Raw genomic sequence first — 17,796 nt, 5'->3', positions numbered from 1 at the left:
AGATAAGAAGCTCCCTATGGGACAACCTTTACTTCTTATTTCGTAAAGTGCAACATTTGCTCACAGCTCTCTGTCCTTGATAGATTAGGAAATGTGTCTTGGAGTTAAGACAAGCACTGCCACAAAGACATCCAGACAGCCTGCTCTCCATGCCTTTTGCTTAGGAGAGTGGTGCTATGACAGTGCAGTGGCCCCAGGTCATTTCTAATTGGTTAAGGTCGAGAGGTGGACAGATGTAAAAGTTTGGAAAGCAAAGTGCAAGAATGCAAGGTGGCTCTTGCATATTTCCCCAGTGAAGATTGGTAGATTGTAAGTTCTGCAATCAGTAGTGGTCCAGGATATCCACTAGCTTTTTTTTTTAATGTCTTTTGTTATAGATATATCTTTCTTAATTGAGGTATAATTGATATAACATTATATTAGTTTCAGGTATACAACATATGATCCAATATTTGTATATATTGCAAAATGATCACTACAGTAAGTCCAGTTAACATCCATCACCATGCTTAGTTATAACATCTGCATAGCAGATGTTGTAAGAAATTCAATTTTAATCACTTCTTAGTAAACCTCAATATATGTAATGCTTTTAAAGATTGATCATAATAATATACATTATTTTTTTTATTTTCCAGCTTCGTGTTTTCAAGTTGGCAAAATCTTGGCCAACGTTAAATATGCTAATAAAGATCATCGGCAATTCAGTGGGGGCTCTGGGAAATCTAACCTTGGTGTTGGCCATCATCGTCTTCATTTTTGCTGTGGTCGGCATGCAACTCTTTGGTAAAAGCTACAAAGATTGTGTCTGCAAGATTTCCAGTGATTGTGAACTCCCACGCTGGCACATGAATGACTTCTTCCACTCCTTCCTGATTGTGTTCCGAGTGCTGTGTGGAGAGTGGATAGAGACCATGTGGGACTGCATGGAGGTCGCCGGGCAAGCCATGTGCCTTACTGTCTTCATGATGGTCATGGTCATTGGAAACCTGGTGGTATGTACCCATTTAAGAAGTGTGTTTCAGAAATACATTAAGAGCATAATGAAATGATGACCATTTTGTCCAAAACAAAGACTATGATTATTAATTTTAAAAGTCTCTTACCTTTGATACACTTACAGCCTCACTTTGACAACACAACTATATAGCAGTGACCATACAATATTTATACTCAACTCCATTTTGTCAATCATTTCATCACGCTTATTATGTGAATTCCAATAGAGTATCATATTGAAGACAGGTCTAGTAGGAAATGTTGGGAACATTTCATAAATTCAGATCCAAGGAAGGGAGAAGTCTGAAGAATAAACTTAGAGAAAGCCCAATCTTACTTGCCAGTATAGGACTAAAAAGTGGTGCCTTTAAATGTTCCTAGTTATTTCACCTTTTCCTTGCCCATTCATGGTAGATAGCATTCAGTCACTCTATGTCATATGGCAGATGCATGAACCAACCTGGATTAACCAATCCTTTAGTGGCTCTATTAACCAAACAAAAGTTGGCTAATGATGCCTGAGATTACCCAAATGGAGTAACTGATCAATCCTCTCTCTTAAGTTTGGAACATTACTGTTATAGTATAGAAATATATAATATACTCCAAAGGATATGTACATTTATATTACAGTCTCATGGAAATATTAGCGACTGATTATGAACAGTTGCCTAATTAGTGAACAGTGGGGTATGAGAAATACAGTAGATCAAGAAAACATGTGTTGATGCCTATGTTAAGCTCATAATTCTCATTCTGGGTCATAATGGTTATTTTTCAATTAATATCCAATTTAATATCTCTCTTCATCAAAAAAGAAACTATAAAACGCATTTAAATGCATAATTTTAAACACTAATGAATTTTAAGTTTAGAACTCTTATATAGAACACGTATAAATCTTGTTTCTTATAATCATACAATTTTAAATTTAGTAAAACCATAGGTGAGCTCATTTATCATCTTCATTTTATAAGTAGGGGAACTTGAGACCAACAGAAATCATGTCTTTGCCCATGGATGAATAGTGAAGTAGCTATCGAGCCAGACCACAAATTCAGATCACCCAATTTCTTTTTTTTTTTTAATTTATTTATTTATTTATTTTGGCTGCGTTGGGTCTTCGTTTCTGTGCACAGGCTTTCTATAGTTGCAGCTAGCGGGGGCTACTCTTCGTTGCAGTGCACGAGCTTCTCCTTGCAGTGGCTTCTCTTGTTGCGGAGCATGGGCTCTAGGCGCACGGGCTTCAGTAGCTGTGGCACGCGGGCTCAGTAGTTGTGGCGCACGGGCTTAGTTGCTCCACGGCATGTGGGATCTTCCCAGACCAGGGATCGAACCCATGTCCCCTGCATTGGCAGGCAGATTCTTAACCACTGCGCCACCAGGGAAGTCCCTAGATCACCCAACTTCTGATCACTATGCTGTGGTGTTTCTTTCTTGTCTAGTTGTTAGAATTTATAGTTTCCTCCACACTTCGAGAAATAAGTGATCTCAATCTGCTCTTCTTCACATTGGGGTGAGATTATAATGATGTTTGTATTATTTTTAAGGTCCTGAACCTCTTTTTGGCCTTGCTCCTGAGCTCATTTAGTGCAGACAACCTTGCAGCCACTGATGATGATAATGAAATGAACAATCTCCAAATTGCTGTGGATAGGATGCACAAGGGAATAGCTTATGTGAAGAGAAAAATATATGAATTTATTCAACAGTCCTTCATTAGAAAACAAAAGATTTTAGATGAAATTAAACCACTTGATGATCTAAACAACAAGAAAGACAGCTGTATGTCCAATCATACAACAGAAATTGGGAAAGATCTTGACTATCTTAAAGATGTAAATGGAACCACAAGTGGAATAGGAACTGGCAGCAGTGTTGAAAAATACATTATCGATGAAAGTGATTACATGTCGTTCATAAACAATCCCAGTCTAACTGTGACTGTACCGATTGCTGTAGGAGAGTCTGACTTTGAAAATTTAAACACAGAGGACTTTAGTAGTGAATCAGATCTGGAAGAAAGCAAAGAGGTAAGATTTTATAGATGTGGGTGGGTATAAATGTATATGTGTATACTTGTATTGTATTGCCTATATTTATGATTATATATTCTCCATGTAGAATATTTTTGCCATCATATAAAATACTTTTTCATTGAAGAACCAAAGATTTAAGCTCAGTGAGGTGATTAATAAATTGAAGAATAATATAGTATATGCGTAAGTTTTCTCATCCTAAGTAATGGATATTTGTTAGATAATGAATGAATGAATGATCCAAGAAATGAACAAACATCATCAGATTTAATCCTTGTAATAACCTCAAAAGTATGTGTTATTTTTCTAACTTTTCAGATAAGAAAACTAGCTTAGGAAGTTCAAGATCATGTAGCTAACGAGGGGGTATAGCTGAGAATTGAATTCATAATCTTTGTTTATGCATTCTGTTTATCTGACACCATACTCATTAGCTCACTTACATGGAAGAGAACTGAGCAACAAGAAATAGTCTATGTCATTCCTCCGATTAAAATTACATTGATCTGCATATTAATCTTCCAGGCTGCCATAACAATGTACCACACACTGGGTGGCTGAAACAATCAAAATGTATTTTCTCACATTTCTGGAGACTGGAAAGTCCAAGGTTATGGTGCTAGGAGGGTCAGTGTCTGGGGAGAGCTCTCACCTTGGGGTGCGGATAGCTGCCTTCTGTGTCCTCATTTGGCCGTTCCTCAATGCATGGGCATGGATAAATAGCTCTGGTCTCTCTTCTTCTTATAAGAGCACCAGCCCTGATGGATTAGGATTGCACCCTTATGACCTCACTTAACCTTTATCACTACTTCACAGGCCATATCTCCAAATAGAGTCACATTGGGAGTTAGGGCTTCAAAATATTAATTTTGAGGGAACACAATTCAGTCCATAGCAACTGACTTAGAAATATTAAGCTAAAACTCTAATGGATATAAAAGATAATTCCAAAGAAGTCTAGAACAAACCACCTTCATTTCCCACTTATTGTGTGGAAGTCCCAAAAATGGTAAGGTGCCTTAGGTTACACAGTCCAAATTTTTAAATATTTATTTAAAGACTATGTTTTAGAACAGTTTTAGGTTTACATAAAAATTGAGAGGAAGGCAGAAAAATTTCCACATACTCCCTGCCCCCCACACATATATAACCTCCCCCATTATCACCATACCCTACCAGAGTGGTGTATTTGTTACAGTTGCAGAATCTACATTGATGTGTCATTATCACCCAAAGTCCATAGTTTACATTTGGGTTCACTCTTGGTATTGTCCATTTTATGAGTTTGGACAAACGTATAAAGACATTTATCCACCCTTATAGTATCACACAGAGAAGTTTCATGGGTCTATAAACACTCTGTGCTATGCCTATTCATCCTTCCCTCTACGCTAACCCCTGACAGTCACTGATCTGTAACTGTTTTTGCCTTTTCCAGAATGTTATATAGTTGGAGTCAAATAATATGTAGCCTTTTCACACTGGCTTCCTTTATTTAGTAATACACATTTAAGTTTCTTCTGTGCCTTTTTATGGCTTGATAGTTCATTTCTTTCGGTGCTAAGTAATATTTTGTCGTCTGGATGTTTAATTATCCATTCACCCACTGAAGGACATCTTGGTTGCTTCCAAGTTTTGGCAAATGTGAATAAAGCTGCTGTAAACATCCATGTGCAGGTTTCTGTGTGGATATAAGTTTTCAGCTCATTTGGTTAAGTACCAGGGATGGCAATTTCTGGATGGTATGCTAAGTGTTTTGTTTTGTAAGAAATTGCCAAACTGTGTTCCAAAGTGGCTGTATAGTTTTGCACAGCCACTAGCAATGAATGAGAGCTCCTGTTGCCCGACAGCATTTGGTGTTATCAGTGTTCTGGATTTTGGCCATTCTAATAGATGTATAGTGGTACCCCATTGTTTTTTAATTTACAGTTTATGATGACATATGATGTGGAGCATCTTTTTATATGCTTCTTTGTCATCTGTATGTCTTCTTTGATGAGGTATCTTTTAAGAGCTTTGACCTGTTTTTTGATCAAGTTGTTTGTTTTCTTATTGTTAAGTTTTGAGAATTCTTTGTACATTTTGAATAACAGTCCTTTATCAGCTTTGTTTTTGCAAATATTTTCTCCTAATGTGGCTTGTCTTCTTATTCTCTTGACAATGTCTTTCACAGAACAGATATTTTTAATTTTAATTAAATCCAGTTTATTAACTCTCTCTGTCATGTATTGTGCTTTGGGTATCGTATCTAAAAAGTCATCACCTTGTCCAAGATCATTATATTTTCTCCTGTTATCTTCTAGGAGATTTATAGCTTTGCATGTTTACATTTAGGTCTGTGATCCATTTTGAATTAATTTCTGTGAAGGATATAAGGTCTGTGTCTAGATTCATTTTTTGCCTGTAGATGTCCAGTAGTTCCAGTACCATTTGTTGGAAAAGACTCTCTTTGCTCCATAATATTGCCTTTGCTCCTTTACCAAAGATCTGTTGACTATATTCATGTGGGTATATTTCTGGGGTTTCTATTCTATTCTGTTGATCTGTTTGTCTATTCTTTCACCCATACTGCACTGTCTTGATTAATATAGCTTTATAGTATGTCTTGAAGTCAGGTAGTGGCAATCCTGACTTTGTCCTTTTCCTTTGGTATTGTGTTAGCTATTCTAGGTCTTTTGCCTCTTCATATACACTTTAGAATAAGTTTGTAGATATTGCCAAAATAACTTGTTGGGAGTTTGATTGAGATTGCATTGATCAATAGATCAATATAGATCAAGTTGGGAAAAACTGACACCTTGACAATATTGAGTCTTCCTATTCATGAACATAGAATATCTCCCACTTTATTTAGTTGTTTCTTTCATTAGAGTTTTATAGTTTTCCTCATATAGATCTTGTACACATTAGATTTATACCTAAGTATTTTATTTATGGGGTACTAACATAATGGTATTTTTTCATTTCAAACCCCACTTGTTAAATGTTAGTCCATAGGAAAGTGATGAACTTTTGTGTATTAACTTTGTAACCTGCAACCTTCTTATAATCACTTATTAGTTCCAGGAGGTTTTTGTTTTTGTTTTTGTTTTATTATGTTTTGTAGATTCTTTGGATTTTCTACATAAACAATAATGTCATCTGCCAACAAAGACAGTTTTACTTCTTGCTTCCTAATCAGTATACTTTTTGTTTCCTTTTCTTGTCTAATTGCATTAGTTATGACTTCCAGTACAGTGTTGAAAAGGAGTGGTGAGAAGGGATATACTTGTCTTGTTCCTGATCTTAGTAGGAAAGCTTTTAGTTTCTCATTATTAAGTACAATGTTAGCTGTAGGTTTTTTGTAGATGGTCTTTATCAAGTTAAGAAAGTTTCTCTCTATTCCTAGTTTACTGAGAGATTTTTATCATGAATGGGTGCTATTTGTTGTCAAATGTTTCCTCTGCGTCCACTGATATCATCGTGTGATGTTTCTTCTTTAGACTATTGATGTGATGGATTACATTAATTCATATAGTCTAAATATTTTAAAATACTTTAAATACTAAATATTTAAAATATTCAGAGGATCAAATACTATCAACGATATTTTATTAGGGATTAAGTTCTACTAGAATATTACCATGTCCAAGGTAATGCATTTTGACAGTTGTTCAAGTAAGATATCATAAGCATGTGAATTATTGCTTATGTCCCTTTAAAGATGTTTCGAGCTTTTATAATAAGTCTCTGAATAGGCTAAGTCATCCACTACTCTTCAGAGTGGAGCTAATATCAGAGCTGGAAGCTGCTGCCTTGACCCCAGCCTGTGGGCTTCCTTAGGTAAATCAGATTTGTGTAATGATAGGGGGAGAGAAAGCATGTAGAGATGTAATTGTGGGTAGATCCTCATTACATTTCACATGTCTATGGAAATGGATTTGGGAGATAAAAATTACAGATCATTTTTGCAAAGCATTGTGAAATTTTTTCAGGATTTTTAATTTGAATATTATTTCAGTTCAAACTTTGTTCATTAAAAACTTGAGTTTTGCTAAAGAATCTGATGGAGGCTGATTTTTTTAGTTGTTATCTTTATATTTACAGAATTGGTTCTGAAGTTCTGTTAAATTTGGCAGTATTCTTCCTAGTCTGATTTTCTTTGTCTTGAATCTTCATACCTTTATTTAATATTTGATGAAGACTAATAACTACTACATGCTATCTGTTGCATTAGAACATGTTTTTCTTTTTCTACTGAAGTATAGTTGATGGACAATATTATATAAGTTACAGGTGTACAATATAATAGTGATTCGCAATTGTTAATGGTTATACTACATTTATAGTTATTATAAAATATTGGCTGTATTTCCTGTGTTGTCCAGTATTTCCTTGTAGCTTATTTTCTGACTAATAGTTTGTACTTCTTACTCCCTTACCCCTATATTTCCCCTCCCCTCTTCCCTCTCCTCGCTGGTAACCACTAGTTTGTTCTTTATATCTGTGAGTCTGCTTCTTTTTCATTTATTCACTAGTTTTTTTGTATTTTTTAGATACCACATATAAGTGATATAATACAGTATTTGTCTTTCTCTGTCTGACTTATTTCACTTAGCATAATGCCCTCCAAGTCCATCCATGTTGCTGCAAATGGCGAAATTTCATTCTTTTTTATGACTGAGTAGTACTCCATTGTATGTATATGCCACATCTTCTTTATCCGTTCATCTGTTGACAGACACTTAGGTTGCTTCCATATCTTGGCAATTGTAAATAATGCTACTATGAACATTGGGGTGCATGTATCTTTTCAAATTAGTTTTTTGTTGTTGTTGTTTTCAGATATATTCCTGGGAATGGAATTGCTGGGTCATATGGTAGTTCTAATGTTAGTTTTTTGAGGAACCTCCATACCTCCATACCACATGGCTGCACCAATTTATATACCCACCAACAGTGTACAAGGGTTCCCTTTTCTCCACATCCTCACCAACATTTGTTATGTGTATTCTTTTTGATGATAGCCATTCTGACAGATGTGAGGTGATATCTCATTGTGGTTTTGATTTGCATTTCGCTGATGATTTAGTGATGTTGAGCATCTTTTCATGTGCCTATTGGCCATTTGCATTTCCTCTTTGGAAAATGTCTATTCAGCTCTTCTGCCCATTTTTTAATCTGGTTGGTTTTTTGTTTTTTGTTTTTGTATTTTTTGATGTTGAGTTACATGACCTGTTTATATATGTTAGATAGTAACCCCTTACTGGTCATATCATTTGCAAATATTTTCTCCCATTCAGTAGGTTGTCTTTTTATTTTGTCAATGGTATCCTTTGCTGTGCAAAAGCTTTTAAGTTTAATTAGGTCCCATTTGTTCACTTTTGCTTTTATTTCCTTTGCTTTAGGAGACAGATCCAAAAAAATATTGCTATAATTTATGTCAAAGAGTGTTCTGCCTATGTTTTCCTCTAGGAGTTTTATAGTATCCGGTCTTACATTCAGCTCTTTAATCCATTTTGAGTTTGTTTTTGTATATGGTGTTAGAGAATCTTCTAATTTCATTCTTTACATGTAGCTGTCCAGTTTTCACAGCATCACTTATTGAAGAGACTGTCTTTTCTCCATTGTATATTCTTGCCTCCTTTGTCATAGATTAATTGACCATAAGTGTGCGGGTTTATTTCTGGGCTCTCTATCCATTGATCTATGTATCTGTTTTTGTGCCAGTACCATACTTTTTGATTACTGTAACTTTGTAGTATAATCTGAAATCAGGAAGCATGATTCCTCCAGCTCCATTTTTCTTTCTCAAGATTGTTTTGTCTATTTGGGATCTTTTGGGTTTCCATATAAATTTTAAAATTATTTGTTCTAGTTCTGTGAAAAATGCCATTGGTATTTTGATAGGGATTGCATTGAATCTGTAGGTTGCCTTGTGTAAGATGATCATTTTAATAATATCGATTCTTCCAATCCAAGAACATGGTATATATTTCCATCTGTTTATGTTATCTTCAATTTCTTCAGTTTATTTTTCCAAGTATAGGTCTTTTGCCTCCTTAGGTAGATTTATTCCTAAGTATTTTATACTTTTTGATGCAATGGTAAATGGGATTGTTTTCTTAATTTCTCTTCCTGATAGTTTGTTGTTAGTGTATAGGAATGCAACAGATTTCTGTATATTAATTTTGTATCCTGCAACTGTACCAAATTCCTTGATGAGCTCTAGTAGTTTTCTGGTGGTGTCTTTAGGATTTTCTATGTATTGTATCATGTCATCTGCAAACAGTGACAATTTCACTTCTTTCCAATTTGGATTCTTTTTATTTCTTTTTCTTCTTTGATTACCGTGGTTAGGACTTCCAAAACTGTGTTAAATAAAAGTGGTAAGAGTGGACATCATTGTCTTGTTCCTGATCTTAAAGGAAATGCTTTCAGCTTTTCACCATTAAGTATGATGTTAGCGGTGGGTTTGTCATATATGGCCTTTATTATGTTGAGATGTGTTAACTCTCCACAAAGTGGGTTTATCATAAATAGATGTTGAATTTTATCAAAAGCTTTTTCTGCATCTACTGAGATGATCATATTGTTTTTACTCTTCAATTTGTTAATGTAGTGTATCACATTGATTGATTTGCAGATATTGAAAAATCCTTGCATCCCTGGGATAAATCCCACTTGCATGGTGTGTGATCCTTTTAATGTATTGTTAGATTTGGTTTGCTAGTATTTTGTTGAGGATTTTTACATCTGTGTTCATCAGTAATATCTTTGTCTGGTTTTGGTAGCAGGGTGACGCTGGCCTCATAGAATGAGTTTGGAAGTGTTCCTTCTTCTGCAATATTTTGGAATAGTTTGAAAAGGATAGATGTAAACTCTCCTCTAAATGTTTGGTAGAATTCACCTGTGAAGTCATCTGGTCCTGGACTTTTGTTTGTTGTGAGATTTTCATTCCTCAAAACTATTTTATTACAAAAACCATCCATAATGAATACTTTTCTGCAAAAATTTGACATAATTTATACTCATACATTTTTATTTGTATTGATCAGGGCTAACAGGAACACTGATCTCTTTATTAAGCAGTGATCATCCACTGAACCACTGGAGAAAGTTCTATTTCTTCATACTCTGTCATTTTATATCTTCAAACACTGCATTAATTGAAAATTTAATGTTTAGTAGAAACTTTAGAGAGAATTTAATGCACTATTTCTCAAATTATGAGTCATAACCCAGTAAGAGTTGATAAACAAATTTATTGTACCACTAATTTAAAAATTTTTTTAATTTAATAAAATAATGATATCAGAGCACATTGCACATTTAGGAAGAACTAGTGAGTGAAGCTTTTGTTGCCTGTGCTGAACTGTAATGCACTGCTTTTCTAATAGAGTATAACCACTAGGTCCATGGGTGTAGGGCCTGAAGTTCAGGAGTTCTTAAGTGTGAGAAACACTGTTTCAGCTCTTTAAAGGTAGTGATCATGGAGCCTTCCTGACCCTAGGCAGAATGTGTGGCTTCTTTTTTGGTTCCCAGAGATATAAGGCACAAAGTGTGGGTAATAAACAACTCATGCTCTAGGCTCATGCATCTTACAAAGTATCATATTATTTTATTATAACCACTGATATGCATGTATGTCTCTCCTTTTATGTTGCGACGTATATACTTGTATATTTTTGGTAAGAAGTAGGCACTCAAATCAAAATTTTCCAGCTCATTTAACTCTTTTTAATAGAAGCAGTTTGAAGGTATTCATCACAGTTACTCTGATGAGAGCATTCTTGAAAATATAGTTTTATTTCCCATCATCCAGACTCCATTTTTCTCTTGATTCAATCCAATATTGAACTTTGTTGTTTTTATCTTTGTTAAACATTTCACCTTGTCAGTTTATATTGGGCTTCAAGGAAAGTAATAATCCCTTATCTTTTTCCCATGAATTGCTGTTGAAATACAGTTGTTTCTCATCCAGTTGATATTTTTATATTAAATACTGAAACTTCTATTCATCCCCATTACATTTCAATTTCTTTCATTCATTTTTGAATCTGGCTTTCTATAAATATTCTTTTATAGATTACTATATTGTCCCAATTTTCCTTTACCATGCACTTTTCTTTACCATGTCTTCCTTTTTGGTTAGAAATAAACCCATACAAAATTGTTTCTCTTCATTGCTCCCCTAGTCTTATATAGTACTCGCTTCATCAAAGCAAGGCACAAATCATGAGATGCTCTGCTTTTAGTGGAATTAAACTGAAAATAGATACCTCAAAAGATGAAGATTCTTTATTCTACATTAGGAATGCAGCCTATAATACGTTAAAGTAACTTTGCCATTTTGATTTTTCTGTTTTGGCCTTTATTCTTTTGCCTACCTTAATTTATTCAACAGTTACCATGTGCTAAGGAATGTATTAGATAATGAAGGATACAAATGAGCCATGATTCTGCTTATATATATATACATATATGCATTTAGAAAGATGACTCTCTTCGTAAATATATATGTATACAAATACATATATACATGTATCCACACGTATACATACATTTGCATTTTAGAAAGATAACTTTCAACCTTTAAATATGCATTTCCATACTGGGACATACCTTATTGACTACAAATATTACCTTTCATGACCTCTGTTTGACCTATTCCATTTTAATATATTAATGTTTCCATTCCTGAATTTCAATAATGAGTCTTATCTACAATGGGCATTATTGAAATTACATTAGTGCCTTGGGTTAAAATTACTGGTGCTCATAGTTTATTATCCATTTTTGAAGCACTTGTTTTTAGACATGTGAGGCTGTAATTATAAAGTTGTTGGTAATGGAGTATTCTCTGAAGCCAAATACTGGGTTATATAATTCTATTTTAGCCACATACTGTGTGACCTTACTTGACTATCCAATCCTCAATTTCCTCATCTCAAAAATGGGGATAAAATCACCTACTTTTGGGGGAATATTATTAAATGAGATAGTAAATGTAAAGGACTTAGCACAGTGTCTAGCAAATTGTAAGTATTCAATAAATTGTTATTATTATTATTACTAGTAGCATTCCCAACACTCTGTTCCTGGTAAGTTTTCTATTAAGAATTACTAGTAACATATTCTACTATTTGTCCTTTTTTATTGTTTGCCTTCTGCCCTCTGTCATAAACTGTTTTACATGTTTATCTGGAGAGAGTGATAAATTTTGTATTTTCTGTCTAATTTTTAAACTGTTTTCATTAAATTCTTGATAATGGTTAACTCATTTAAAATATTTTTAAAAAACTATTTTTCTGAAGGGCATTCCAGTAAGAAAGAATAAATGAGCAAAAACCTAGAGCTATGAAGCATAGAGTGTGTTTAGAAATAATTAGCAGTTTGCTGTTGCTGGGACATAAAATCTAGATGAAAGTAGAGGCATAATCAAGGAGCGGATAGTCTGTTTCCAGGAAACCAAAAATAGACTGATATGAAGAAACACTGTAAAATGGAGGCTGGTACTTGTTTTACTTCCTCCATAATGTACATACTCATGCATCACTGTCCCCCATTCCAGGACAAATTTGAGAACTATCTTTTCTATACTTTCCCCCTTTTGGTCCCCAAAAGCAGAAAAGGCATAGCATGGGTCACATTTCCTCACCTTTTTAAGTCCCAATGGACCTCAACCTTCAAAGAATATTCAAATAACCTAAAGCATTGTTTTTAAAACCTCAGAAAGTTTCTTGACTCATGGAAATAAATAGCTAGAAATATGGCTTTTTACTGAAAAATAATAGTAAAGAATGGAGGCTTGGACAGATTTTGAGGAGTTTTGAAAGCTGGGCAAAATTGCTGAGACTATGCAAAAGACAAATAAAGTCATATCTCCCCAATTAGAAAGTAAGTTGTTTTGGCAATGAATTGTGTTTTATATAATTTTAATCCTCTGAAGCACCTCCTGTAATGTTGGGTGCATAATAAGGGCTCAATATCTTTTTGAGTTTGGGCTGATTTTTGTGAATACTAGACTAAGAGTCTGGTGGCCTTAACTCTATTATGGGCAATCACTAACTCTATATTATCCAGTTTCCTAATTTATAATAGGAGTACATCTGTTCTGTGGTGCTTATAGGAATGTTATGAGGATCTAAAAGCTGTTTAGAAGTTAAAAGGACTCAAAAAACATAAGGTAGTGATAGCTACTGATAGCAAAATTACTACTCTAATCTGTTTAAATAAATACTTTTAAAATGAATTATTAAACTTAGGCCTCTTTGGAATAAAAACAACATATTATTAAAGTAGTTAGGAAAAAGTACGCTTGTTTTTGCAATGAGTGAGCTGCAGAGTGAGTAAAAATGTCATTCGAGTCTTTGTATACAGTTCTTGTTAGTAACAGGTATCATTTGTTGGATGCTTACCATGGACAAAGCACTGTTTATAGGGCTTTACATGTAGTGTTATGTCATTCAATCTTCACACCATGAGACAGATACTATTATTCCAAACTTACAGATAAGGAAATTGAACTCAAAGAGTTTAAGTAGCTTGCCAAAGTCACACAAATAGTAAGGATTGATCCTGACCTAGAATCCAGGCTGTCAGTTACAGTCTATGTTCTGAACTATTACATTAAATTTCCTTAACAATGTCTAAAAAGGTACTATCTCTGACCTCTATTTGAAATGAATGACACTGTTTATTGAAGACCTAAGAATAGGTACCCACTGTAGAGTTGGTGTTGACTACCAAGCCCTCATCACTGGACACAGGTTAATAATATAGCCAGGAGAATCTCAGTCTCCCTCAGTCCTGGAGGGACCTTTCCCTCCTCTGCTGGCCTGTAATTTAGACTGATTTGCTTCTGACCTGTGGAGTTCTCCTAATTACAGAGCGCTTATTCTCAGAAACTATGGTTACTCAAAGTTGTGCTTTAGGAAGATACCCTTCTGAGTTTAATTCTACCTATAAGAATCTTCCAAATAATTAGGAAGCACTTCTGTGGTTACATCATTAGCTTATAAAGTCTTTGAGAACAGGGGAAACACCAAACATGTCTTACTCACCTTAAGTCCACAGCACATAAAAAATGTTTATTAAATGAATGAAAAAATGCGTAACGAACAGTTAATTCTAGATCCCATTTGTCCTCCCAATGATATTACCTGTGTTAAAATAATATTTACTTACTGCTTTGCCAATATTTTCTCATTTAATACTTTTATCTTTACTGGACATGATATAGATTGAAGAACACATGATAACTTTCAACCTGTTGTACATTGCTGAATATCAGCAAATTAAATTTGTGCTACCACATAAAAGTCCACAGTGAATGCCCTATGTGAACAATAGTCAGTTTTAAAATGTGCATAAGAACAGGAATTAAGCTTATTTCATATAACACAGTATGGCCCACATTCATCACAGTGCCTAGCATATAGTAAGTAAATGTGTGTTAAATAAAGAAATAAGAATAGGAAGTCTTTGATTAATCTTGAATCAAATGGATATATACCGAGACTTTTGCAAATATCCAAATTTACGAACATCACGATAACAAATTTCCCTGTAGAAAAATGTCAGACAACATATCTGGGGATATTAAGAATCTACTGGGAGATAGGTATATATGCCTCCACACTTTTTTATCTATACTGTCTCTTTACCTCATGGTCTCTGATACAGCACGTTTTGCCTCCATCTTGTATTACAGTTTCTTCTTCTTTCTAAGCCCTTACCACAAGCTTGTTTAAATGGTCAAGACTCCCTCATTCTAAAATAAAATAAAATCATGTAAATTTTAAAAGTTATTCCTTTGATTTTTTTCCCTTTCTTAAGTTTCTTTTGTAATTTCTTCCTTGAATTCATTGCTGATCTTCCTTAAAAGATAACTTGTGCTCGCTGTCTCCCATTTCCACTGCTCAGTCATCTTAAAGCGTCATCTCTGGTTTCCACCTTTACTTTTCTCTCTCAAAAATCACCAGTGTTCTCTTAATTGCCAAGTTCAGTGGCCCTATTTTACTTGATATCTGCATCATTTCCTAATTCTTTGAGTCGTCATTCCCTGGTTTACAAAAGTCCAAGCTACTTTCCTCCCAACCATATGATCTCCTTCTCAAATAGCTTACAAGAAGCCTGAAGTCCTTCTCAACTTCTCTAATTGGAAGCCCCTCATCAAATTTACTGCCAAATCCTGTAGATTTTATCTCCTAAATCCGTCTCCAATCTTGACCATCCCCCCACTCCTCATCCTATTATTTCACCAATATCAATAGAATTACCATCTGAAACACATTTCCATGGGGGGGAGAAGGGCAGTCTTTATCATGAGCAACTTGATGGTCTTGAGAAGATCTATTTCACCAGTCTAATATCTCATGACTTATTTCAGTTCTAGTCACATAGTTCCATGAAGATTATACCTTTTGACTCCATAATTTCTTATTAGAAATTCTCTTCTTATCCCTGTCATTCTCTGCAAAATCTAGCAAAACAAAAAAAGGAATTTTGAGTTGTCTTTCAAGACACTGTCAATTTATTCACTCAAACATATTGTTGTTTGTTGCTCATGATACCTAGCAATTCTTATTCTGGGCAAGGCTCTGAGACTCCCCTAAGTAGAATTACTACCTGCATAACATGAAATGTCTATACTGCACTCTATTTCTCTGTTGTGTATCTGTCTATCCTACTTACTAATCTTGTGAGCAACTTGAGAACAAGAACTGTTGTCCTATACACCTTTGTATTTCTAGTAACTAGCACTGTACCTGGCACAAATGAGGTGCTTGATCAATGTTAATTGGCATCATGTAAGTTAATCTCACTTTTCCTGAATACATTTTTATCAGTTATATTTTTTGAAAGTGTACAGATAGAATAAACTAAGCAAGACTATTCCTAAGTCAAATTAAGTTAGCAGCTTACTCTTTAATGAAGCTTCTCCTCCCTGGGGAGAGGGCAGGGAGGAAGGAAGATGGAGGAGAAAAGAAAACAGTCAGAATTTTCGTATCATTGCCTGACAGATGCTCAGGGAACACTTTGTAGAGTCCCATCTGGGTATTGACTGGGAGTGTCCCTTCAGCCCTTGCCTATTTCCTTGTCTTGAGCTATATAGTTCCTCAGGACCATGATCCCTATGAGATGGCAACTACTCTCCATGAAGAGTACTGCCATCTAGCCAACAGATACCCAAACTCCCTCTCCCTTATTACACCTAATTGATCACCAGCTATCACCAATGCTACTTTGTCTTTGTCTACTCTGCATCCCCACCACCTCCACCCAATGTCAGACCTCCATCATCTCTCAGTTTTACTGCTACAGCCTCCAAAAAGGGCTCCCACATTCATATTCTCCTCACTAGTCCAGTTCCCACATAATGATAAGTGGTCTTTCTAAAAGGTAAATCTGGCCATAGCTCTTTTGGCTTTCTAACCTTTCAGGAGATCCCATTGCTCCCAGTCTATACTTCTTAACATGGCCTACAAGTCCCTGCAAAAGTGACCATTACTGACCTTTCCAGCCTCATGTAATAGTACTTCCCACCCCTCCCCAGCCAACTACACTGATCTTTTGTTTCCTAAAACTCCTCATGCTTTATCAGGTCCTGATCTTCATTCCTGTTCCCTCTATCTGGGATATTCTCCTACCCCATATTTCTTCACCTGAATCACTCCCACCCCAACTCATCCTTCTGGCCCCAAATGTCACTTTTTTTTACCCTGTTCTTCTTAGACTGAGTTATTCCATGTGTTATCTTGTTCAGTCCTTATGACAACCATGTAAAGTAGGGATCATTTTACAAATTAGAAACTACAGCTTATGGAGGTCAAGATAATTGCCTAAAGTCCATAAAACCAGTCATTGTGATTCAAACCCAAGCTTGTCTGACTCAAAAGAGAACTCTTCACCCTTTCACTGTAGTTATACAGTTCCCCTATCCAGTAGACATGTAAAAAATATTTGTTAAATATGTTATCATTTAACATTAAAAATTAATGTCAAAAGAATATTAGAGATTCTGCACTCATTCAGCAAAATAAATTTAACAATGGAAATTATTTGGTTTACAATTTTGCTTTCTAGCTTGGGAATTATAAATGCAATTTTGCAATTTTTTGCTTCTAATTCATTTGCTATCACAATAATTTTCTCTTGGCCCATTATGTGATGAGAGGTTATACCTCCTTTGTTCCTTTATAGCTAATCACCTATATAAAAATTCACTTTTAACATACTTGAAAGCAGAATTCAGAGTATATCAGAGCTGTATTTCTTCACCTTTACCCCTACCTTAGGCAAGTGTTTGAATAACAGTAGATTTCACAATTAATAAGAAGATTTTATATTTATTAAATATGAATAATCCACCAAAGATTGTCCTTCCAATGTAAAGCTCGATGAAGAAATCATCTGAGTTGTAGGGATGATATGGGAATTAATGAGTTAATATTTGACTTTTCTAACTGCTCTGTGGAAATGCTAAATCTCAATACAGAGTCTGTTCCTTTGATATTATATTGTTGCCTTGCTGAGAGTTTTTAATAGAAGTCATTTTAATTTTTAATATGCTTAGTGTACACTAGAAATATTTACTAATGCACAGTGTACACAATGAAATATTAATACTAATATTTTTAAGGTTGTTGAGCATCTCAACTATGTATGATTTAAGATATATATCTTAAACATATATGTTAATAGGTATATATATATATATAACAACAGTAAAATTTCCACCTTTAAAATAGTATATGCCTAGCTTTTAAAATAT

At 34.7% G+C, this 17,796-nt stretch overlaps 1 protein-coding gene across 1 annotated transcript in view; it reads left to right on the top strand.

The window, feature by feature from the left end:
* Positions 1 to 17,796, top strand: part of LOC118898430 (sodium channel protein type 1 subunit alpha) — a 136,999-nt gene that overhangs the window by 84,662 nt on the left and 34,541 nt on the right. Inside the window, exons 16-17 of the mRNA XM_036858803.1 lie at positions 639 to 995; positions 2,550 to 3,032. Coding sequence (XP_036714698.1) covers positions 639 to 995; positions 2,550 to 3,032 — 840 coding nt within the window. The remainder of the gene's footprint in view (positions 1 to 638; positions 996 to 2,549; positions 3,033 to 17,796) is intronic.

The sequence above is a fragment of the Balaenoptera musculus genome, chromosome 7 (assembly GCF_009873245.2).
Source record: "Balaenoptera musculus isolate JJ_BM4_2016_0621 chromosome 7, mBalMus1.pri.v3, whole genome shotgun sequence".
NCBI classification, from domain to species: Eukaryota; Metazoa; Chordata; class Mammalia; order Artiodactyla; family Balaenopteridae; genus Balaenoptera; species Balaenoptera musculus.
This window is presented reverse-complemented; position numbering and strand designations above follow the sequence as displayed.